This window comes from Archocentrus centrarchus, chromosome 19 (genome assembly GCF_007364275.1).
Source record: "Archocentrus centrarchus isolate MPI-CPG fArcCen1 chromosome 19, fArcCen1, whole genome shotgun sequence".
NCBI lineage: Eukaryota > Metazoa > Chordata > Actinopteri > Cichliformes > Cichlidae > Archocentrus > Archocentrus centrarchus.
Window position 1 is genome coordinate 25,186,394 of NC_044364.1, and position 26,920 is coordinate 25,213,313.

The 26,920-nt window shown below is 41.1% G+C and overlaps 1 protein-coding gene across 1 annotated transcript in view; it reads left to right on the plus strand.

The window, feature by feature from the left end:
• fmn2b (formin 2b) overlaps positions 1-26,920 on the plus strand; it is a 105,145-nt gene that overhangs the window by 25,335 nt on the left and 52,890 nt on the right. The window contains exons 8-10 of the mRNA XM_030755152.1: positions 16,381-16,468; positions 20,833-20,894; positions 21,614-21,705. Coding sequence (XP_030611012.1) covers positions 16,381-16,468; positions 20,833-20,894; positions 21,614-21,705 — 242 coding nt within the window. The remainder of the gene's footprint in view (positions 1-16,380; positions 16,469-20,832; positions 20,895-21,613; positions 21,706-26,920) is intronic.

Below are 26,920 nucleotides of genomic sequence, written 5' to 3' on the forward strand. Positions count from 1 at the left end.
TCTTTCTGCAAAAATTCACTTTTTTCTATCTTCATAGCTGCTCCTTGTGGTCCCAAAATTATGCAATTTGAAGAAAGTTGAACTTGTTCTGGTTGACGACCCAACCATTCTTCTGGATCTGCTTTTGTAGCATCTTTGAAGTACTTAAGTGTACAATGCAATGGGTATTCAGGAAGTCTCGCTTTTGGTATATTTGCCACAATAAATTTTTCCCATAGTCTGACTGGTTCCAGGAAATTGGTGTCAAGATTTCCGATCCAAAATACTAACGAGGCTTCAGTCTCTGTTGTCATTGATAATTGATGAGACACATCTTCTGGCACATCCACCAGACAACCGTCTGGTGTACATTTAATTGTGCAATTTAATTTACACAAAGCATCTCTGCCCAAAAGTGCCACAGGTGTATGTTCTGATACCAGTATGGGCAATGTAGTCTTCAGGTTTTTATAGCAGAGCTCGATTGGCTTAGTAAGAGGAACCAGCTGCTTTACTCCCTCAAATCCGATTGTCCTCACATATTGTCCAGACATAGGAAGATGTGTAGCATCTTCAGGTCGCACACAGGTGAAAGCTGCTCCGCTATCTGCCATCATCTCCAATTGGCGATTATTCACTTCCACCTTTACTGTTGGATCTTTTTCTGGTCCTGATGCTACCAGCTGACACCTCCCACTCGGATTCTCTGGGCATCCCTAAAATCCTAGTTCCGGCCCCCTGAAAGGGTTAACCGGTCCCCTGGATCCTCTTGGTTGGCCTCTGAATCCTCCTCTGAAATTTCCTCTGAAGTTTCCTCCTGAACTGTTGCAGTCTCGAGCCAAATGGCCAAATTGTCCGCAATTGTAGCATCTTTCTGAAGACCATTGTAAATTTGAGTTAAAACTACCTCCTCTTCCTCTTCCCAGTGTTCCACGTCCTCTGATTCTCCAGGACTGCACTGAATTGAACACTGGTTGGGGGTAGGGTGCAACCGGAACCACCGATGAAAGCTGAAATGGTTGAGGCTCAGCCTGACTGGGCTGCACTTGTATTGCTGGTTGGTTTACTGGAGGCTGACTTTGCATGACAACAGCTTGCTTCTTTTCCTTCCTCTTACTCTCTCCCAGCTGTATCTGATTGAGCTTCCTGAGTGTCTCTTGATCTTGTTCTTTTTGGTCATGTTCTTTTTGCGATATAATTCCACTTGGTGAGCAATGTGATCCGTGTATATTCCTTTCTCCATGCTTCCAAGGCCAACTACTTCTGCCAATTTGCTTCTTACTGGCAAAGGTAGTCCCTTCTGTATCTTGGCTCTCAAAATTGATTGTTCCATTTGGTTCAAATCAGGATCATTTCCAGTAACATTCCTCCAAACTTGAAGAGCTCTCGATACATATGCTCTCGGGTTTTCTTCCTGTCCCAATGGTTCAATAAAGATGTTATCTGGGTGCACATTCGTAGGAAATGTGTCTCTCAGAGCTCTCCACATCCGCCCTCTATTTGCAGCAAAGAGGTCTGCATCATTTGCTGCAGTCGTCACATATTCATTGAGTCCTGCTTTCTGCAGAATCTCCTCCATTGCAGGTATCCCAAGGAGACTTGCCAAAAGTCTCTTCACATCTGCCATAGCTGGTTGTGTTCCTACCATTATCTCTTCCAGCTTTGAGATCCACGGATGAGCACCATCTTGAAGGGTAGGGAGCTTCTCAAGTATGTCTGACATGTCCGTATTCTGCCAGGGCTTATACTCCAATGCCTGTCCCCTTATGATTACTGGACACATCTTTTCAGGCGTTTTTCTCTTCCTTAGACGTAATGTCATTGCTGATCTCTGAGATTCTTCCTTCTGAAGCTCTTTCTTCTGAGCCCTCAGTTCCTTTAATTGATTTGTCAAAGCGGTTTGAGTAGTTGAAATAGTAGCTTTATCCAGGAATGACAAGCACTCATCGATACTTCTTTCAATGTTTCTTAGTGTTCTTTGTCTGTCCTCTTCAATTCTTGTGCTGGATGCGGATGGAAGGAACCTTCTGGAAGAAGAATCTTTACTTTCCCATTCTTCATCACTGTCTCCATTCAAACTCTCCTCAGAAGTGTCGTCTTCTGAGTCTTCTTTCTTCTTCATCTTTCCTCCTTTCTTTTCTGCTTTCATTAATATGCGTCTAATTTGAGGATCATATCCACCCACAGTTCTTTCCAAGTCGTTTCCATCATCACCTTGTTCTCCTTCCATCCTTTTGTTCCTAGTCTTCAAGGTTGCTGTCTTCTTTTTACTTTTAGAACTTGGAGTCAATTTTATAGTGGTCTCAGCTTGTCCCACTTCAATTACTCGATCATTGTCATCCTTAATGTGATAATTGCCATCTTGATTGAGTACTGGTAATTGTGGGTAGACGTCTTCAAACTCCACTTTCTGTTCGTATGGAGGTGGGTTTTGTACTGGAATCAGTTGAAAATGGCAGATTAATTTTTTCCATCAATGTCTCCGTTTGTTTCGTATTTTTCTCAATTTCTTTCAAGCTTTTTTCTCTCTCTTCTCTTGTAGCTTGTACCAGCTTCTGTCCTTCGATGTCAAACAGCTGTAAAATTCCAAGCTCCACTTGTCTCTTCTCTTTTCGTCGTTGTCCTGTTTTTCCCTTCTTTTGATTTAGTTTGTAGGTGGACACAAGCACCTGCATAGTTTTGATCACTTCTGGGTTGAGAGTTCCTGCCTTTGGCCAGGGCTTTTCCAAATCTGGCCAACGCTCATTCCATTTATTCGACACTTTTACGATAAGTGGTTTAATCAAAGGATTACTTTGCTGAACCACTTCAATTGGTGTGATTGTTTGCTTAGTTTTAATGTCTTTCTTAGACATTTTAGCAATTATATTTATTCCCTTATTTAGATTTAAAATCAAAAATTTTCTTGAATCTTTGGCTTACTCCCCCCTTTTTTTTTTTTATTAATAATCTATTTATTTATTTATTCAGTTATGCGATTAATATCATCAACCTTATTTAATGCTAATAATTGTAGCACAATTAGTAAAGATAAGTTTGCCAACACCAGAAGAAACAGCAAGCCTGCTGTTGCGAAAAATTTCACTTGACACGCGGTCTTTTGTGAAACAAATTCGTCAAAATGCTGTATAAATTTGTCAAACCAGTAAACAAATATTATATGAAACACCAAAATACTCAAACACAATACAAGATAAATCAAATTCAAGACCTATGGACTTTTAATAACTAATTCAAACTGTGTTCACTAATATACGGTCAATCTGTGCCAAGTCTGTGCAAAGAATGAAAGCAAATATATTGTATAAAACACCAAACCAAAGTATGTGCCTATATAGTATATAAATGAAGGCAAAATAAGTGTGTTTAAAGAACTTTAGAAAGTGGTGTTTTATCAAAGGAGTTTGATTGACAAGAAAAAACAAACACTGGCCTGTTGCTGAAGTCAGCTTGCAGGGCTATTCAGTCCAGGCACATCTGGACGCACTCAGCTCAGCTCACCCCCCCTTGGTCTCTCTCTCTCTCACTCAAGCAAAAAGAAGGAGAGAAGGGGCAAAGGTTAGTTTGACATTTAACACAGTTCTGCACATCAGATTCTTTCTCCATATAACACTCCATATGACAATAAGGTTTATTTCTTTAATAAGAAAAGTTTATTTCACACTCAAAACACCTCTCACAGCAGTCTGTATGTTTTTGGGGCTCATAGATGGGGCTCTATAACAATCAATTAAAGGACTTCTCTTTCTTTTCCCGCTCTCTCTCTCTTTTTTTTTTTTTTTTAAATGCATATATATATATATATTTTAATGACAGATAATAAAACTAACAAAAGTCCCCAGGGAAAAAATGGCTATCAAATGTCTCTCTTGTGAAGGCTCATGGATTTTGTCCTTCACAAGGGCTCATGACTTTTAACAATAAGGGCAGCTCATGTATTGTATTCTTTTTATATTCTAAGTAATAACAACATTCAGAAACCTTTATTTCCAATCACCGTCCAGCAGCAATTATCAAAAAGATTCAACAAAAAACATTTCAACACACACACATTCTACGTCAGTCACAAATGCAGGAGACACACACACATACCCACACACACACATACATACAGCTCCTGCTCACTGAACAAAGAAAAGGGAGGGGGGGCCCTACATACACACAAGATTGGGGTGCTGTCTCACACTCTTACCTAAACATCCCTTCCTTCACATAAACATATGCCAACACACCCAGTTCACACACAAAGCATAAATTCACTAGCACTGACACACACACACACAGAAATTACTGCTCTCCATATGCGCACACATGTCTCCAACTTATCCAACATACACACACATCTGTGCATAGTGTACTGCAGTTACACATACGCACACACAGACATAAAGGACAAACAACATCCCAATTCACATAAACATTTAGACTGACACAAAAGAGCAAGGGAAGTCAGGTGGGGCCTCAACCTCACAAAAAGAAAGAAACCAATTCCACAGACACGTCTCGCTCAACATGAAACAGAAATACACAGACTAGTCGACTTTTTCTTCTCTGCCACTGCCGCTTCTTCTCATCTAGTTCTAGGATACAAATTTATGCTACCTCTTAACCAAGTGCAAATTCAAATAGAAGGTTATATCATACACAACTCGTCAGCAGTGATGAAAACCTTTTCCATAGAACTTTTTGCACTTCCAGTTTTCCTCCCAAACAAAAAAACTGACCTAATTAACCAATTCTAATGTTTAATCAGGATTTAGGCCTGCCTAAAGCAGCTCCATTATAGAAGGCTTAACCCAATTAAGCGGCTATTTCTCTTAACACTTGCATACCTATCATGTATGCTCTTTTCCTTTATTTATCACTTCTCTTATTCTCTATAATCTCTTCCCTGGCCAGGTTACACACTTCTGGATCCACTACTTAATCAAGCTTCAGTTTTCAAGGCATAGCATAAAATAAAACACATGACTGAGACAATCAGAAAATGGGCCCACTAATTGTCAAGCATAGTATTAATTAATGCTGTTTTACCATTACTGATAAGCTGTGCACTTCTCTTTTCACTATATTCATCCCTTCTCTTAAAATTTAGAACGAGGTCACCCCAAAAAACACAAACACTATAAACCCCACACACAGGGCTTTTTCAGTGTGACATTAACAGCTCTGATAGCCGCTCAAACGGGAAACAGCTGGCTCAAAATAAAGGGAGCACACACTCACCCTCTTTACTGGCCTCTGAGCAGAAAGCTGGACCGTCGAGTCGTCAGGCTGCAGTCATCACAAGCTGTCTCAATCCGTGACGCCAAAATTTAAGGTGTATTCAGTGATGTGTTCTTGGGAAAAAATCCTCGCTGACAAATGTCTTAATGCATATATACAAAAGTTTATTGCAAAGAAACAGACAGTGTCAAAACAGGCGCTTTCCTTTGCGACCTGGGAGAGGGTAAGTCTCTAATCGCCCTAACTCTCAGACAAAGGGACTTGCAAGAGTTATATAGTGTAGTGTTGGCAACCCCCACATCCTAACTTCCATACATGGTTAAGAAACAAACTTCAGCCTCCTAACCTACAGCTAAACATATGGTCATTCCTTATATGGCAAGCCAGAGAGCTACAAGGACATTCTATGCATTCCTTCTGGCTTGAGGCCAGAACTTAAAGCTCAGGTTACCCTTCTGCACAATCAATAAAGGCTAAAAGAAAGGGACCATATATGCATACACATAGAAAGTTTAACAGAACAATACAGACACTACATAAAGTATTTTCTGAATAACCAGGTATAGCTTATTTCCTGCATGTATGTGAGGTCATTCCTTTTTTAGAGAGAGCAACAAAAGGTTACACTCTCTCATACCATTCACTCCTAAAGCAGCCCTGACTCAAGGCCATAATCCTAATGGAGAAAACCTATACATAGATGCAGTTTAACACACAATTTAACACACAGATCGATCAGACACTACAATATGAATAATTAATTCATGTTGGCTCTCACTGCGGTATTGTATCACTTCCTGTTCCTGTTTCGGAGCACAGTGTTTTGCTGTCTGTTAGCCGTTATATCTGTATAACTCGATTTATCTGGATAATAACATATTTTAGTGTAATCTTCACCTACTTTAAATAGCATACTCTTTGCTGAATCACCTGTATTCACATTACTCACTTTATTTGTTTTTAGAAATTCGCTAGATTAGCTCAGCTAGTAGCTTAGCCCTTAGCCGACTCACTACCAGCATGGCTTCTTCTCCTGTCTCTCCTGCACTTTCCTGCTCTGGGTGTCACATGTTTAGTTACTCCTCGGCCTCCTTTAGCAGTAACGGTACTTGTAATAAATGTAGTCTGTTTGTAGCTCTGGAGGCCAGGCTTTCTGAACTGGAGACTCGGCTCCGCACCCTGGAAATTCCTACATCTAGCCAGGCCCCTGTAGCGGGTGCGGACCATGGTAGCTTAGCCGCCGTTAGCTCCCCCCCAGCAGATCCCGAGCAGCAGGGAAAACAGGCCGGCTGGGTGACGGTGAGGAGGAAGCGTCGTCCTAAGCAGAAGCCCCGGGTACACCACCAACCTGTTCACGTCTCTAACTGTTTTTCTCCACTCGGCGACACACCCGCTGAGGAACAAACTCTGGTTATTGGCGACTCTGTTTTGAGAAACGTGAAGCTAGAGACACCGGCGACCATAGTCAAATGTCTTCCAGGGGCCAGAGCAGGCGACATTCATGGAAATTTGAAACTGCTGGCTAAGGCTAATCGTAGATTTGGTAAGATCGTTATTCACGTCGGCAGTAATGACACCCGGTTACGCCAATCGGAGGTCACTAAAATTAATATTGACTCGGTGTGTAACTTTGCAAAAACGATGTCGGACTCTGTAGTTTTCTCTGGGCCCCTCCCCAATCAGACCAGGAGCGACATGTTTAGCCGCATGTTCTCCTTGAATCGCTGGCTGTCTGAGTGGTGTCCAAAAAATGACGTGGGCTTCATAGATAATTGGCAAAGTTTCTGGGGAAAACCTGGTCTTGTTAGGAGAGACGGCATCCATCCCACTTTGGATGGAGCAGCTCTCATTTCTAGAAATCTGGCCAAATTTATTAACCCTCCTAAAAACTGACTACCCAGGGTTGAGACCAGGAAGCAGAGTTGCAGTCTTACACGCCTCTCTGCAGCTTCTCTCCTCCTGCCATCCCCCCAAAACCCCATCCCCATAGAGTCGGTGCCTGCTCCCAGACCACCAAACACCAAAGCTAAAATCAGCAAAAAGCTATTTAAGCATAAAAATTCAAAAACAATAAATAATACAGCTTCATCAACTGCACCAAAAAATAAAACAATTAAATGTGGATTGTTAAACATTAGGTCTCTCTCTTCCAAGTCCCTGTTAGTAAATGATTTAATAGTTGATCAACGTATTGATTTATTCTGCCTTACAGAAACCTGGTTACAGCAGGATGAATATGTTAGTTTAAATGAATCAACACCCCCGAGTCACAGTAACTGTCAGAATGCTCGAAGCACAGGTCGAGGAGGAGGATTAGCTGCAATCTTCAATTCCAGCTTATTAATTAATCAAAGACCCAGACAAAGTTTTCATTCTTTTGAAAGCCTGACTCTTAGTCTTGTCCATCCTAATTGGGAAAATCAAAAACCTGTTTTATTTGTTATTATCTATCGTCCACCTGGTCCTTACTCAGAGTTTCTGTCTGATTTCTCAGACTTTTTATCTGATTTAGTGCTCAGTTCAGATAAAATAATTATAGTGGGTGATTTTAACATCCATGTAGATGCTGAGAATGACAGCCTCAACACTGCATTTAATCTATTGTTAGATTCAATTGGCTTCTCTCAAAATGTAAAGGAGCCCACCCACCACTTTAATCATACTCTGGATCTTGTCCTAACATATGGCATAGAAACTGAAGACTTAACAGTATTCCCTGAAAGCCCCCTCCTGTCTGATCATTTCTTAGTAACATTTACATTTACTTTAATGGATTACACAGCAGTGGGGAATAAGTTTTATTACAGTAGAAGTCTTTCTGAAAGTGCTGTAACTAAGTTTAAGGATCTAATTCCTTCATTGTTATGCTCTTCAGTGCCATGTGCCAACACAGTGCAGAGCAGCTACCTAAACTCTGCTCCCAGTGAGGTCGATTATCTCGTCAATACTCTTACATCCTCACTGCGTATAACTTTGGATACTGTGGCTCCTCTGAAAAGGAAAGCTTCAAATCAGAAGTGCCTGACTCCGTGGTATAATTCACAAACGCACAGCTTAAAGCAGATAACCCGAAAGCTGGAGAGGGAATGGCGTCTCACTAAATTAGAAGATGCTCATTTAGCCTGGAAAAAGAGTTTGTTGCTCTATAAAAAAGCCCTCCGTAAAGCTAGGACATCTTACTATTCATCATTAATTGAAGAAAATAAGAACAACCCCAGGTTTCTTTTCAGCACTGTAGCCAGGCTGACAAAGAGTCAGAGCTCTGTAGAGCCGAGTATTACTTTCACGTTAACTAGTAGTGACTTCATGGATTTCTTTACAAATAAAATTTTAGACATTCGAGAAAAAATTATTCATAACCATCTCAAAGATTATTCTTCATGTTCGGCTGCTTTCAGCACTGCTGGTATTTGTTTAGACTCTTTTGCTCCAGGTGATCTTTCAGAGTTAACTTCAATAGTTACTTCCTCCAAACCAGCAACATGTTTGTTAGATCCCATTCCTACTAGACTGTTCAAAGAAGTCTTTCCAATTATTGATGCTTCAATCTTAAAAATCATCAATCAGTCTTTATTAGTTGGCTATGTACCACAGACCTTCAAGGTGGCTGTAATTAAACCTCTACTTAAAAAGCCATCACTTGACCCAGCTGTTTTAGCTAATTATAGGCCAATCTCCAACCTTCCTTTTCTCTCAAAGATTCTTGAAAGAGTAGTTGTAAAACAGCTAACTGATCATCTGCAGAGGAACGGTTTATTTGAAGAGTTTCAGTCAGGTTTCAGAATTCATCACAGTACAGAAACAGCATTAGTGAAGGTTACAAATGATCTTCTTAGAGCCTCTGACAGTGGACTCATCTCTGTTCTTGTCCTGCTGGACCTCAGTGCAGCTTTTGATACTGTTGACCATAACATTTTATTACAGAGATTAGAGCTTGCTATAGGTATTAAAGGTACTGCACTGCAGTGGTTTGAATCATATTTATCTAATAGACTCCAATTTGTTCATGTAAATGGGGAGTCTTCTTCACACACTAAGGTTAATTATGGAGTTCCACAGGGTTCTGTGCTAGGACCAATTTTATTTACATTATACATGTTTCCCTTAGGCAGTATTATTAGAAAGCACTGCATCAATTTTCATTGTTATGCAGATGATACTCAGCTTTACCTATCAATGAAGCCAGATGACACACATCAATTAGTTAAACTGCAGGAATGTCTTAAAGCTATTAAGGCCTGGATGACCTCTAATTTCCTGCTTCTAAATTCAGATAAAACTGAAATTCTTGTTCTCGGCCCCACAAATCTTAGAAACATGGTGTCTAACCAGATACTTACTCTGGATGGCATTACTTTGGCCTCCAGTAACACTGTGAGAAATCTTGGAGTCATTTTTGACCAGGATATGTCCTTCAATGCACATATTAAACAAATATGTAGGACCGCTTTTTTGCATTTGCGCAATATTTCTAAAATTAGAAACATCCTTTCTCAGAGTGATGCTGAAAAGCTCATTCATGCATTTATTACTTCTAGGCTGAATTATTGTAATTCATTATTATCAGGCTGTCCTAAAAGCTCCCTGAAAAGCCTTCAGCTGATCCAAAATGCTGCAGCTAGAGTACTGACAGGGACTAGAAAGAGAGAGCATATTTCTCCCATATTGGCTTCTCTTCATTGGCTCCCTGTTAAATCTAGAATAGAATTTAAAATTCTTCTCCTCACATACAAGGTCTTGAATAATCAGGCACCATCTTATCTCAAAGACCTCATAGTACCATATCACCCCAACAGAGCACTTCGCTCTCAGACTGCTGGCTTACTTGTGGTTCCTAGGATACTTAAGAGTAGAATGGGAGGCAGAGCCTTCAGCTTTCAGGCGCCTCTTCTGTGGAACCAGCTTCCAGCTTGGATTCGGGAGACAGACACCCTCTCTATTTTTAAGATTAGCCTTAAAACTTTCCTTTATGATAAAGCTTATAGTTAGGGCTGGATCAGGTGACCCTGAACCATCCCTTAGTTATGCTGCTATAGGCCTAGTCTGCTGGGGGGTTCACATAATGCACTGTATCTCATTCACCTTATTTACTTTGTTTATACTCCACTCTGCATTTACTCATTAATTGATATTAATCTCTGGCTCTCTTCCACAGCATGTCTTTCTCTCCCCTCAGCCCAACCGGTCGCGGCAGATGACTGCCCCTCCCTGAGCCTGGTTCTGCTGGAGGTTTCTTCCTGTTAAAAGGGAGTTTTTCCTTTCCACTGTCGCCAAGTGCTTGCTCATAGGGGGTCGTTTTGACTGTTGGGTTTTCTCTGTATTATTGTAGGGTCTTTACCCACAATACAAAGCGCCTTGAGGCGACAGTTTGTTGTGATTTGGCGCTATATAAATAAAATTGAATTGAAATTGAATTGAATTAATTGAAAGAATTAAAACCAGGTTTTGTCTGCTTGCCCATTATTCACTAGCTGACCCTTAGTCTGAATGTTTATTGTATGGCAAATCATATGTCAACTAGCCAAATTTCACTAATCATCCAAAACCTCACTGGAGTCCAAAGATATAGCAGTTTTTGTTTTGTTTTAGAAATACCTCAGGTATATAATTACCTTTGCACATCAGCTAGCTATCTCGCTTACTCCTACTTCTAATCTCAGTTCAGACTGGTAAATCCTCTTTCATGTAGGTCTGGGCACTACACCTCACCACAAAGGAGAACAGTTAACCCTTTAACACCTAAGTATCAAAATATTCACCTAGACTTTTCTGCTTATTTGAACTACAAAAGGGACTGAAAATGTCCTTTGAGTAAGTTCTTCTGCCCATTTCTCCAGAACACTTTGAACTTTCAATATCTGACAATTATTTACATTTAAAAGAGTGTATCAACAGTTTTAAATGAAGAAAAACAAAAAGTGCCATTTACTGAGGAAAAAATTTGAAATTGTACACAAACAACAAGTTTTGGAATTTGAAGTGTATAAAACATATTTACAATAACTCTTCATGAGTCTTTGTGTCCCAGTGTGTAAAAACAGAGCAAAAGGAAAATTATGTTCAGGTGCTTCTTCCCCATCTCTCTCCTCACTGGCTGCTGTGCTCTGCCTCAGTCCTCCCTCCTGCTCAATCAGCAGTTTTATTCTCTGATGCTACGTTTCCACCGTCGAGGTGCTAGTGCTCGTGCCAGTGCTCGTGCTGTTCCCAATGAACCGGCATTCCCACCGTGCTTTGGTACTATTTCAAATATAGCTGATTGCATAGTAAGCATATCTGTGGTACACAACCCACAAGTTAACCAGCAGTTAAAATTTGGTTGACATGCTGATCAGTAGTTCCCATATTAAGATTAAGATTAAGATTAAGATAGTGTTTATTTGTCACATGCACAGTTATACACAGTACAATGCACAGTGAAATGTATTTTGTACCTGCAACCATATATACACACACATATAAATAAGAAGAATAAAAATAAAAAAAAAGTAATTCACACTATACACTATACTCTATACTCTATATACTATACACTATACACACTTTTAGAAATTATAATATTTACATTGTGCAATAATGGTCCAGTTAGGGCTCAGAGTTGAGCAGACGGATGGCTTGTGGGTAAAAACTCTTCTTCAACCTTTCAGTCTTAGCCCTCAGGCAGCGGTAACGCCGGCCTGATGGGAGCAGGGAGAAGAGAGAGTGTCCGGGGTGGCTGGGCTGTTTTAGGATCTTCATGGCCCTCAGCCTGCACTGCTTGGTGTAAATGTCCTGCAGGTTGGGGAGGGTGGTTCTGATGGTCCGTTCAGCTGAACGAACCACCCTTTTTAGGGCCATGAAGTCCTGCTTGGTGCAGTTTCCCATCCAGGTGGTGATGCTCCCACGCATGATGCTCTCGATGGTGCAGGTGTAAAAGTTCCTGAGCACCTTGAGTGGGAGCTTGAAGTCTCTCAGCCGCCTGAGGAGGTAGAGACGCTGTCTGGCCTTCTTCACAGTGATGTTTATGTGATGAGTCCAGGACAGGTCCTGTGAGATGGTCACTCCCAAGTATTTGAAAGTGTCCACTCTTTCCACCTCAGCACCACTGATGACAAGTGGATGGTAGTCCCTCTGCTGCTTCCTGCTGAAGTCCACGATCAGTTCCTTTGTTTTGCTGACGTTGAGCAGGAGGTGGTTCTCCTGGCACCAGTTCTCCAGGCGGGAGACCTCTCTCCTGTAGGCTGTCTCCTCATTGTGAGAGATTAGTCCCACAACAGCAGTGTCGTCAGCAAACTTGATGATGATGTTGGACTCTGACGTGGCCTCGCAGTCATGGGTGTACAGTGAGTACAGCAGAGGGCTGAGCACACAGCCTTGGGGGGATCCAGTGTTGAGGGTGAGGGAGGATGAGGTGAGGTGACCCACTCGTACCACCTGTGGTCTGCTGGTCAGGAAGCTGTGAACCCACCTGCACAGGGATGGGCCCAGGCCCAGGTCCAGCAGCTTAGAGACCAGCCTGGAGGGAACTATGGTGTTGAATGCTGAGCTGTAATCTACAAACAGCACTCTCACATAGTTCCCCTTACCAGTGTCTATGTGTGAAAGGGTCTTGTGGAGGAGGAAGGATATGGCGTCATCTGTGGATCTGTCTGGCCGGTATGCAAACTGTAGTGGGTCGAGGGTGGTGGGCAGTGAGGAGGTGATGAATGTCTTGATGAGTCTCTCAAAACACTTCATCACCACAGAGGTGAGTGCTATGGGCCTGAAGTCATTGGGGCTGCTGGGGTGTGGTTTCTTTGGGACAGGGACTATGATGGACTTTTTAAAGCAGGTGGGAATCACACACAGTTTCAGTGAGAGGTTGAATATCAGTGTAAACACAGGTGCCAGCTGGTCAGCGCAGGTCTTAAGGACACGTCCACTAATACCGTCTGGTCCAGCCGCTTTCCATATTAAGCTTTTGAAAAATCATGTACACATATATAAATAAGGAATGTCCATGCTGGAGATGCCAAGCAAAAGTGACCCCTAAATGTTAAATTTAAAGGTAATTTACCTCTCCAGAGGTGTATCTGTGCTTACTTGCTTTTGTTAACTAAAGGAGCATTTGGACCCAGAAAAGGCAAATTCCATCAAATTTTATTCTATATTGAATAAGCACGTGTCTACCATTACTGTAAAACAGCTACCACTTATTCTGAATATGAACAAGGCTTTGTGGTGTTTTGAGTTTGATATTTTTGTTTAGTATTATTAAGTCTTGATTTCGGTTTGGTTTCACTATAAACTCTTAGTTTTTGCATTGATGTTAATTTAAGGGGTTTGACGCCTGGTTTTCATTATCCTTCTTGTAATTTTGAACACTAGTTCTGTCATGATTTTGCAATTACTGGACCTAAGACTCAGAAAACCAGTAAATATTTAAAAAGATTTATTTACACAATTAATGAACAGGCAGCAGAGCAACCAGGAAGTAGCTATTTTTGTCAGGAATACTCAGAAACGGTCTGCAGTGAGGGAGACAGGTTATTAGTGAGAGCCAGCAGACAGAGATTTTCAAAGGTGACTTGATAAGCTCAGAGGCCTTACTTAGAGTTGGAAATTGAGACTGTGACTGGGTAGCAGGTAAACAGGCTGGGATCCAGAGAAGGCACCATAGGTTTGGTGGAGTGTGGCAGTCGCAGTCCTATGGTTGTTGAGGTGGGAGAGACAAGATTTTATATTTTCTGAATACTGGTCCCAAGTCATGGTATGAATTGGGAATGAGAGAGAGAGGTCAGAGAGAAGTGGTTTGTTCTAGTGGTTTCTCTGTTTGGAGGTGGAATTTCTGATTATATTGTGATATAAACAATAAATTTAACTACAGCTTTCTATGTGTCTCCCAGTTAATGTGGATGTGTCTTTCACACCAGGGGTAACCAAGAGCTATGGAGGAGTGTGGTAATTGAAACACATAAAACTGTAGGAACTCACTGTGATTACCAGAAAGGATGAGTTGGACCAATCCTGTTTGATGTTTATGGTAAACTAGCTGCTTATCCATCAGGTTTTGCTCTGCACCAGAAGACAGCAAAGCTTGGTATGAGGCTGTCTTGAGCAAAACAGATGGCAGCTGGGAGCTGCATAGAGGAAAGTGCTTTTTCAGGAAGTGTACTGCCCACTAATATCCCCACTCTTACTGGAGAGTGATGGCTTTGGTTGCATCAGGCAGGTTTTGACAAAATGACCAGGCTGACCACAGTAATCAGAATTTTGCCTAATTTCTCCATCACTGTTGCTTGGATGTTAGCTTTGTGAGCCCAAGCAGCATCAGCTCCTCAGAATGGAGTGGAAGCAGGAAACGAACTATGGGATTACTAGACTTGTTTCATTCACAGGGGTGTGAATGAATAGCAAGAGCCACCTAGGTGGCTCAGCTAGTATATATACTAGCTGCTTATCTATCAGGTTTTGTTGTGCACCAGAAGATATATATATATATATATATATATATATATATATATATATATATATATACACACACAGGGTTTGGACAATGAAACTGAAACACCTGCTTTTAGACCACAATAATTTATTAGTATGGTGTAGGGCCTCCTTTTGCAGCCAGTACAGCATCAATTCGTCTTGGGAATGACATATACAAGTCCTGCACAGTGGTCAGAGGGATTTTAAGCCATTCTTCTTGCAGGATAGTGGCCAGGTCACGACGTGATGCTGGTAGAGGAAAACGTTTCCTGACTCGCTCCTCCAAAACACCCCAAAGTGGCTCGATAATATTTAGATCTGGTGACTATGCAGGCCATGGGAGATGTTCAACTTCACTTTCATGTTCATCAAACCAGTCTTTCACCAGTCTTGCTGTGTGTATTGGTGCATTGTCATTGAACCTTCACACTCTACTCTTACTGGTGCAATGTGCAATTAATGAAGATTGACCACCGGGCTGGTCCAATTTAGCCATTAAACCTCCCACACTAATATGTATATATATATATATATATATATATATATATATATATATATATATATATATATATATATATATATATATATATATAATAATAATACAGGGGTTGGACAATTTTGCTGCTATAGCCAAACCTTTGGTCACTCGTGCCAATGCCAAACATCGGTTTTAATGGTGCAAGGAGTGCAAATCTTGGGCTGTGGACAATATGAAACATGTATTGTTCTCTGATGAGTCCACCTTTACTGTTTTCCCCACATCCGGGAGAGTTACGGTGTGGAGAAGCCCCAAAGAAGCATACCACCCAGACTGTTGCATGCCCAGAGTGAAGCATGGGGGTGGATCAGTGATGGTTTGGGCTGCCATATCATGGCATTCCCTTGGCCCAATACTTTTGCTAGATGGGCGCGTCACTGCCAAGGACTACCAAACCATTCAAGGAATACCAAACCAAACCATGTGCATCCAATGGTTCAAACATTGTATCCTGAAGGCGGTGCCGTGTATCAGGATGACAATGCACCAATACACACAGCAATACTGGTGAAAGATTGGTTTGATGAACATGAAAGTGAAGTTGAACATCTCCCATGGCCTGCACAGTCACCAGATCTAAATATTATCGAGCCACTTTGGGGTGTTTTGGAGGAGCGAGTCAGGAAACGTTTTCCTCCACCAGCATCACGTCGTGACCTGGCCACTATCCTGCAAGAAGAATGGCTTAAAATCCCTCTGACCCCTGTGCAGGACTTGTATATGTCATTCCCAAGACGAATTGATGCTGTATTGGCTGCAAAAGGAGGCCCTACACCATACTAATAAATTAATGTTGTCTAAAACCAGGTGTTTCAGTTTCATTGTCCAACCCCTGTATATATATATATTTATTTATTTTTATTTTTGTACTGTACTATTGCCTAGCTTTTTGAGGCAGAAATTAGAAGCACTTCACAATGTAGAATATATTTTGAATATATTCCACATTAAATGAATTGCTATTTTTGAGTTTGTTATTTCTCGTATGCTCAATTCCTCAGTGTTTCTTTGTCTGTCCGTCTTCCTGATTTTTTCCCATTCCCCTCCTGTTTCTGGTTTGCAATAAAAATACTTTGAGTGGTTCGTAAGATTAGAAAAGCACTGTATAAATGCAAGCACATTACAATACATTACATTACACTCCACCTTCTATGAGAGCTGATCTCTAAGATTTTTCTGTTTTGTTTTGGTTTTAGGTTGTGAAGCTCCTAAATAATAAGCGTTCTCAGGCTGTAGGAATCCTCATGTCTTCGCTTCACCTTGACATGAAAGATATTCAGCATGGTGAGTTCCACAGTTGGTTAGATAGTATTAAAATACCTCAATTAGCCCCAGTTTGTACCTCTTATGTATCATTGTACACTGAGTTAATTTACTGGCTCATCATCCATCCATCCTCCCTCTTCCATTTATCTGGGGCCAGGTCACAGGGGCAGTAGCCTAAGCAGAGAAACCCAGACCTCCCTCTCCCCACCAGCCACCTCCTCCAGCTTATCTGGGGTAACACCAATGCACTTCCAGGCCAGCCGAGAGTATAATCTCTCCAGTGTATCCTGGATCTACCCCAGGCCTCCTCCCAATAGGACATGCACGAAACATCTCACCCCAAAAGGCGCACAGGAGGCATCCTAGTCAGATGCCTGAACCACCTCAACTGTCTCATTTCAATGTGGAGCAGTAGTGACTCTACTCTGAGCCTCCTGAATGACTGCATCTCTAAGGGAGAGGCCAGCAACCTTTTGGAGGAAGCTAATTTCCACCACTTGTATCTGCAATCTTGTTCTTTTTTTCACTAACCAAAGTTTGTCACCATAGGTCAGAGTAGGGACATTGATCGATTTACCAGGGGTTGACTGTTAAATCGACAGCTTCACTTTTATACTCACCTCTCTCTTTAGTGCAATGGACTGGTGCAGCAGTAGCCGCAGCCCCAGGCCCAAACCATCTGTCACTCTCCCTCTCCCTTCTCTCTTCTGGTTCCAAGACCTGAACTACTTAAACTCCTGACCTGGTGTGGGAACTCCACCATTTTCCTGCTGAGAACCATGGCTTCAGACTTAGAGATGCTAATTCTCATACCTGCAGCTTCACACTCGGCTATGAACCACTCCAGTGTGAGCTCAAGGCCACCACCTGTTGAAGCCAAAAGGACCACTTCAGCCACAAAAAGCAGAGATGAGACTCTGAGACCACCAAGTTAGAGACCTTCTGCCGCTTGGCTATGCCTAGAAATTCTGTCCATAAAAATTTCAAACAGAATCAGTGACAAAGGGCAGCCTGGCGGAGTCCAACACTCACTGGAAATGAGTCTGGCTACAGACAGGGATTGAATAGCCCATAACAATGGGCAAGACACCCCATACTCCCGCAGCACCGCACAGGATGCCCCAAAGGATGCAGCTGAATGCCTTCTCCAGGTCCACAAAACACATGTAACTGACTTCAGGACTTGCCTTACTCTCTGCAGGTACTTGGAGGTTGCAGCTTTCCTAGTGGCATCTTCATGGTTCCCATTTGCCTGTGGGATTCCAAGGTACTTGTAGCTGTCTTCAATGTCTGCAATTTTTCCTTCTGGTAGTGCAACCCCCTCAGTTCTGACTACTTTTTCTCTCTTAGTTAACATCTGACTACACTTTTCCAGTCCGAATGAGATTCTGATATCATTGCTGTAGATCCTGGTGGTGTGGCTCAGTGAATCGTTATCTCATTCACTCCTGGTGTACAGCTTGATGTCATCCATGCAGAGGAGGTGGCTGATGTTGGCTCCATTCTGTAGTCAGTATCCGTAGTCAGTCTTGTTAATGATCTGGCTGAGGGGATTCTGGCCTATGTAAAACAGCAGCAGGGGCAGAACATCTTGGTAAATCCCACACTTGATGTTGAGTTGTGCAGTTGGCTTGAAGTTGGCCTCTACTGTTGTTCTCCACATTCATATTGAGTTCTTGATGAAGGCTCTGAGGCTTGATCTTGTACAGTTCTAGGCATCTCTGCCTATTCCTTTCTGGGCCCCGCTCATGTATTGTGCCATGTGCCTACTCATCTTAGCTGCTTTAATACCTTACGAGAGTTTCCATGATGTACTGAGGCAGGTTATGAGCCTGCAGTTGGATGGGTCCCTGGGGATCTGGGTGTGTCTAAGCCTCTAGCAGCTGGTTGATACACACACACACACACACACACACACACACACACACACACACACACACACACACACACACACACACACACACACACACACACACACACACACACACACACACACAAACACAAACACATATATATACACTGCTCAAAAAAATAAAGGGAACACTTAAACAACACAATATAACTCCAAGTATATCAAACTTCTGTGAAATCAAACTGTCCACTTAGGAAGCAACACTGATTGACAATCAATTTCACATGGAATAGACACCACGTGGAAATTATTGGCAATTAGCAAGACACACTCAATAAAGGAGTGGTTCTGCAGGTGGGGACCACAGACCACTTCTCAGTATCTATGCTTTCTGGCTGATGTTTTGGTCACTTTTGAATGTTGGTGGTGCTTTCACACTTGTGGTATCATGAGACGGACTCTACAACCCACACAAGTGGTTCAGGTAGTGCAGCTCCTCCAGGATGGCACATCAATGCGAGCTGTCGCAAGGTTTGCTGTGCCTGTCAGAATAGTGTCCAGAGGCTGGAGGCGCTACCAGGAGACAGGCCAGTACACCAAGAGATGTGGAGGAGGCCATAGGAGGGCAACAACCCAGCAGCAGGACTGCTACCTCTGCCTTTGTGCAAGGAGGAACAGGAGGAGCACTGCCAGAGCCCTCCAAAATGACTTCCAGCAGGCCACAAATGTGCATGTGTCTGCACAAACGGTTAGAAACCGACTCCATGAGGATGGTATGAGGGCCTGACATCCACAGACGGGGGTTGTGCTCACAGCCCAACACCATGCAGGACGCTTGGCATTTGCCAGAGAACACCAGGATTGGCAAATTCGCTACTGGCGCCCTGTGCTCTAAACAGATGAAAGCAGGTTCACACTGAGCACATGTGACAGACATGACAGAGTCTGGAGACGCCGTGGAGAGCGATCTGCTGCCTGCAACATCCTTCAGCATGACTGGTTTGGCAGTGGGTCAGTAATGGTGTGGGGTGGCATTTCTTTGGAGGGCCGCACAGTCCTCCATGTGCTCGCCAGAGGTAGCACGACTGCCATTAGGTACCGAGATGAGATCCTCAGACCCCCTGTAAGACCATATGCTGGTGCGGTTGGCCCTGGGTTCCTCCTAATGCAGGACAATGCTAGACCTCATGTGGCTGGAGTGTGTCAGTAGTTCCTGCAAGATGACGGCATTGAAGCTATGGACTGGCCCGCCCGTTCCCCAGACCTGAATCCGATTGAGCACATCTGGGACATCATGTCTCGCTCCATCCACCAACGTCACGCTGCACCACAGACTGTCCAGGAGTTGGCGGATGCTTTAGTCCAGGTCTGGGAGGAGGTCCCTCAGGAGACCATCCGCCACCTCATCAGGAGCATGCCCAGGCATTGTAGGAAGGTCATATAGGCACGTGGAGGCCACACACAATACTGAGCCTCATTTTGACTTGTTTTAAGGACATTACATCAAACTTGGATCAGCCTGTAGTGTGTTTTTCCACTTTAATTTTGTGTGTGACTCCAAATCCAGGCCTTCATTGCTTAATAAATTTGATTTCCATTGATGATTTTTGTGTGATTTTGTTGTCAGCACATTCAACTTTGTACAGAACAAAATATTCAATGAGAATATTTCATTCATTCAGATTTGGGATGTGTTATTTGAGTTTTCCCTTTATTTTTTTGAGCAGTGTATATATATATATATATATATATATATATATATCAAAGCAGAAGTGGTGTGTGCTACTCAGGATACTGTTTTTTTTTTCCCTAAAATGTCAGCGTTAAAACCTAATATCAGTTGCAGGACTTGGTAAAAGGACTAGGACAATAGGACAATTTGCATACAGTGTTAGTAATTTTCACTTTTAATAAATTATCATATCAAGAAATTTGTAAATAAGGTTTTAAATTTGTTTCTGGATAACCTTTCCAATGAAAGCAGACATGAGATAGCACAAACAGCTTTCTTTCAGCCCTTGTTTTTTAGGATTCATTGTATCCTTTGCACTTGGTTGCTAGTTTTCCAAAAATGGCACAAGGTCATCCAATCAATGTCAGAACCACCACAGTTTTTTTTTCCTTTGAGGCAGTTTAGAAGCACCTGCTTTACTTTTCTCCCTCAAAAATGGTCACACAAAGGTGCAAGATTCTCTAAAACTGCCAAGTAGTTCCCTCAAGACAAAATGTTTACCCATTTAAATTTGGCATTTTATGCAATCTAAGCATTATAATAATTTAGAAAGATTTGAAAATCTGAATTTACAAATGCAAATAACACATTTTTTAGCTAACCAGTAGCTAACTAGGAAATTTCCTGGACTATTCAAGAACTAAGAAGTTGTGGGACATTTTCTGGCTTTTGCACCTTAAATCAATCATTTTTCTCCTTAGGGTTTTCACTCAACTTTTAATTTTTCTTTGTTAAAATAGGGATAGGGCATTAGTTTTGAATGAAGTCATCAGTGACCACGTGCTCTCTGTCTCCTAGCCATCCTGAACTTGGACAACACTGTAGTTGACCTGGAGACTCTGCAGGCCCTGTATGAAAACGTGAGTGGCACACACTCAATTTATCTTGTTTGCACATAGGGATCTTAGGCACTTAAATTCTTACTGAATGTTCTTTCAAGCCACATGCTATAGGCTAGCTTTAGGGCCAAAGTTAGGCATAGTTTCAGAAAGTAGATGTTTCCATTCAGATAAAGTCTCTTACATCCATTTTTGCCTTATAGTTCTTCTGTTTTAAGATATCCATTTGTGTGTGTAAAATAGATGAAAATTCCATAGAGAGGGGTAGATGTGAATCCAACCCTGAGTAAGATTGCTGTTGATCTCAAGTTTAAGGGGAGGTGACTACTTTTTGATTGCTATTTCAAACTGGTAGTACTGCACAGTTACCTTAAAGCACATGTAATTCTACCCCAAACCCTGATTTTGCCTTTTGTCTTTTTTTTTTGTTTAAAACTAACCAATTAGATGTAAAAGGCTATAGATCTGTAATCCATTTCCTGCCACCAGTCAGCAGAAAACATGACTATAACTTATAAACAGGGTGCTTTTTGTGCACTTCTATGATCATTCAGGTTGAAGAGACTTCTTATTGTGCCAGTATAGTTTTCTGAATATCAACAGAGTCCAGAGTACAGTCGTACATCAATTTCTTGTTGTAGAAACTGCTGGGATTTTGCATTAGTTATATTTTCTACTGATATGATGAATAATATAAATTATAGAACCGGTGGAGCCAGTTTCTTGTGTCTCTCCCACAGAGAGCACAACAGGAAGAGCTGGACAAGATCGAAAAGCACATTAAGTCCACTAAAGACAAAGAGAACGCCAAGCCTCTGGACAAACCAGAACAGTGAGTGATTCCTCCAACACTTTCACAGAAATGAAGTTTATGACATGACTTACAATCTCATTGACATGAATGTTTAGATTACATGGACTAAGATACCAAAACAAATTTCAAGAATGCATTTACAGTTAGGTCCATAAGTTTTTAGACAATTGTGTGATTTTTGCCACTGTATACTACCAAGGTTTGTTTTAAATCAAACAAATAATCAAACTGTAATTGAAGTGCAGACTTTCAACTTGAATTCAGGGGGTTTAACAAAAATATTGCATTAACAGATTAGAAATTGAAGCCGTTTTATATATACTCCCCCATTTTCAGAGGCTAAATGTTATTGGAAAGTTTGAATGTGAAGCACTTTCATGACCAAGTAAAGACTGGGAGGACTAAAAGAAAATGAATTCATGACAGTCCTAAATCTGGTCAATACAACAGACATGAATAATGCAAAGTAAACTATAGCAATCCTTAAAAACATTTTGATAAATTAATATGGTGCATAATCTTGATTTAGAGAGCCTACAGTATATGACCCCATATTCATCATGCAAAGCAATATCTCAACAAGAAGAACATTTTAGAGCATTTTATAATGTTCATTGTTTGGCAATGGGGTTTAACAGCCTATTACACCCCAAAAATAAATAAATTGACAGGCTGTGAAAGCACACTTATACTGCAAGCAGCAATCAGGGCACCAAGCAGCAAGACACAACAGTTGCTAGGAAAAAAAGTTGAGAATAGCAAGGAAGAGGTGTTAAGATCTGCCAGCAAGTTTTATGGTAAAGCACGCTTGTTAATTACAGCATCCCCCAAAGGTGTAATGACACCAAATTCCTCAGGTGTCCTCAAGGAGGGGTCCAGAAGTGAACTGTGAAGTTTGGTCTTGATAGGCAAAACCATTGTAGAAATACTGGTGCCGGTCATAAAGTTAGAAAATCGTGAAAAAGTTGATTTATTTCAGTAATTCCATTCAAAAAGTGAAACTTGTTTATTATATTCATTCGTTATACACAGACTGATATATTTCAAATGTTTGTTTCTTTTAATTTTGATGATTATAAATGACAACTAATGAAAACACCAAATTCAGTATCTCAGAAAATTAGAATATTGTGAAAAGGTTCAATATTGAAGACACCTGGTGCCACACGCTAATCAGCTAATTACAGTAACTCAAAACACCTGCAAAGGCCTTTAAATGGTCTCTCAATCTAGTTCTGGAGGCTACACAATCATGGGGAAGACTGCTGACTTGACAATTGTCCAAAAGACAACCATTTACACCTTGCACAAGGAGGGCAAGACACAAAAGGTCATTGCTAAAGAGCCTGGCTGTTCACAGAGCTCTGTGTCCAAGCACATTAATAGAGAGGCGAAAGGAAGGAAAAAATGTGGTAGAAAAAAAGTGCATAAGCAATAGGGATAACTGCACCCTGGAGAGGATTCTGAAACAAAACCCATTCAAAAAAGCTGGAGTCAGTTCTTCAAGAACCACCATGCACAGACACATTCCTTGTGTCAAGCCACTCTTCAGCAAGAGACATTGTCAGAAGTGTCTCGCCTGGGCTAAAGACAAAAAGGACTGAACTGCTGCAGAGTGGTCCAAAGTTATGTTCTCTGATGAAAGTAAATTTTGCATTTCCTTTTGAAATCAAGGTCCCAGCAGAGTCTGGAGGAAGAGAGGAGAGGCACAGAATCCACGTTGCTTGAGGTCCAGTGTAAAGTTTCCACAGTCAGTGATAGTTTTTGGTGCCACGTCATCTGCTGGTGTTGGTCCACTGTGTTTTCTGAGGTCCAGGGTCAACATAGCCATCTACCAGGAGGTTTTAGAGTACTTCATGCTTCCTGCTGTTGACCAACTTTATGGAGATGCACATTTCATTTTCCAACAGGGCTTGGCACCTGCACACAGTGCCAAAGCAACCAGTGTCTGGTTTAAGGACCATGGTATCCCTGTTCTTAATTGGCCAGCAAACTCACCTATTAGCAGGCACACAGATTTCATTTTAACTCAGAATGCATTTGCTGTTACTGGTCAAAACACATTTTCACTAATTATATCGTACCCAAAAGGTAAACAAAAAAAAAAAAAAAAATCACCAAAATCATTGTGCTTCTTTCTGAAGGAGTCCCAAGTCTGCATGCCACTTTTGGTTTTGATAGATTAAAGCATTGCCAAGATACGAGCTCAATTCCATTTTGGTGACTTTGCCACCAATTTTGATTGGCTCTGATGGGCAAGTGCCTTGGAAAAATCAAATAATCATATAATAACTACTGGACAAACTTTGTGACCTGTGAAATCTTTTGAAAGAATACCATAAAATCCAATGTGGTGGAAAATCCAATATAGCAGAAAACAATGTTAAAGGTGCGTTGAACTCTGCTAGATCCAAGGATTCCAATAGTAACTCAATTTTGAAAATCAGTCACAAGTTATGATCACAAATGAAAGTTCAACTTTGCCCCAATTGTGGCACTACAGTGTTCAAGTTAGTGGCATGTAACGTGGTGAAAATGAAAATGAGACTGTCTTGAGGAAGTGTGAAAAATTTCACAACCTTTGACCAGATGGTTCTAGGGGCTGACAGACTCCAATTGAAGAGGGAAAAAAAAGTCCATGATATAATAAAATCTAGAATTGCAATGGAAACCTGTAGCTTCACTTTTTGGCCCTCAGTTTTGTTGATTGTTTTCATGAACTGTTGGGTGCTATGTAGTGGAGACTGGGGCACACTAGACAGGGTTTTTTGATTTTTTTAGCCCCTAATACAAAACCTGATTTTAAGAAAGCAACCATATTATTATGAGTCAAGATGGTAAGATGTTAGTCGTTTTTGGTATGAGATTCATGCTGGAAAATTCAGGGGATCATATTGAAATTTTGAATTTAAAAAAATGAAGTTGTGCCATCAACCAAATAGCAAAAAAAGACAGATGTTAGCATGATTTAAGAGATTTTTTTTCCCATTTTATTTGAACAAGAACATTACAGAATGTGTGATACTTGACAATTGCATGAGTACTAATAGCAACATACATCTAATGCATAGCTCAAGTGCAGATTACTCAGAAGTCTCTGGTTTCAAAAATAAGCTTCTTATTTAGCTCAGGAGGTAGAGCAGGTCACCTACCAATCAGGAGGTTGGTGGTTCAATTCCTGACTGCTCCGGGCTGTGTGTAAAAATATTCTTGGGCAAGACACTGAACCCCAAGTTGCTCTCCGACGCAAGCGTTGGAGTATGAATGTGTGTGAATGTTAGACAATAAAAGCACTTAGCTTAGATACATATGGAAGTGCTTGTATGAATGGGTAAATGTAAACGTGTTGTATAAGCGCTCAGATAGAGTAGAAAAGCGCTATATAAGAACTAGTCCTTTTACCATTTAATCCATTTACCTCAACCTGGGTATTTTGAATCACTTGTCAATGCAGCAGTTGAACTTCCAAAACTAACAGATTGTCATTGCAAATAACTGACTAGTACCTTGACTTAGTCCTGTAGATACTGAAGGAATTTAAATAATAAGTGTGTGTGTGTTGCTATTTAAGCCTTTAGGTTTCTGCATGTTCGTTTATCGACAGGAATGACACAAAACAGGAATAAGGAGTCTAATTATTAAATTTAATAAAGCCATTTCAAACAGTTCAGATATCTGGGTCAGACTGCATGCCATGAGATGGCATGAAGTACTGGCACATTCTAATTCAACTTACAGTTTCATATAGTCACAGCATATCAGTCTTGATTACATCATTTACAAAACAGAATGTGGAAAGCAGAGAATTTCAACAACAGGGTGACCTCGAAGTCTCCATTTCTATCATTGTGTAGTCTTCATCAGTGTGGTTCGTTGTACAGTCAGAACACAAAGTTCATGATGACACGGAACATTATAAGCTTCTGTATTTTTAATCGTTATGTTATTTTCCAGACAAATTTCTCAGGGAAGTAAATGTATGTAAGATATATGTGGCATATACCATAAATAATACAACAATACCTAAACACAAAAAAGACCGATGTAATATAAGAATTGTTTCAAAACTGGTGTGCAAATCTGCTCCTATATTCCCTGCTCTACACAAACATGCCTGGCATAGAGAGTGGCATTTTCAGGCCCTTTTATAGTTTATATAAGCAAGGAAGTCCAGGCGGACATTTTGAGGCTTAGGTGTTAAAATATCTGAAAATAAACTGAAGTAAAAAATAAGTCTTACCCGGGCACACTGAACCAGTCATCTTTGTGGTATGTGCCCCACAAATTGTGGTTCAACCTACCTGCTACTGATTTGACCCACATTTCATGCAGTACTATGCATATGCATGCACACAGATACATACATTCTTGGGCAATTATTCATGCCTTAATTAGTAAATGAAGTGGATGCTAATGTATTTTGTGGTGTAAGCATTGTCAAGATTTGCACAAAAAATGTAATAGAGTAATCCCTCGCTACTTTGCGGTTTGCTTTTCACAGAATCACTGTTTCGCGGGTTTCAATCAATATTACTGTAAAATATTTATTGCGGTATTTTCGCTGTTTCGTGGGTTTTTGCGGTACTCGTTCTTCACATGCAAAGTACATGTTGTACAGTAATGCATATATTTGGTGTATAAGTGTGTGTGTGTGTGTGTGTGTGTGGGGGGGGGGTTATAAAAACTTAAAATAGTGTATAACTACTAAACTAATGTATAAGTATTAAAATAAATATAGCGTCCCTACTTCGCAGATTTTTACTTATCGCAGGTGGTCCTGGAACGTAACACCCGCGATAAGTGAGGGATTACTGTACTTACTTTTGACACTGAGACAACAAAATATAGCTCTGTTGCTGATGCTGGCAAAGCACATGTACTTTGTGACTAGAGTGGCTACCAATAAAGGTCTCTTCAGTCTAAAGCAGATTGATTCAGCTCCAGTGATGAAGGAAAAATCTGTGGACATATGATCAATGTGCCCCGGTCTCCCATACAAGCTGGGTGTAATCACAAAGCTGTGTGATGACTTCTTCAAACTCATTGAAAAACCTGGAGTCCTCGGGTCCATTGTCTGGTTGTGTCCTTCTGTCATGTGCACTGAGAAGCAGGAAGGTTGAGGACCTAATGTGCAGAGTCCACAGGCAAAAGTCAACTCAAAATGCAGCTTTATTAACTGGTAATTCACAAAGTTAACAATCTCACAGTAAAGCAGGTCAGGAGCAAACACATT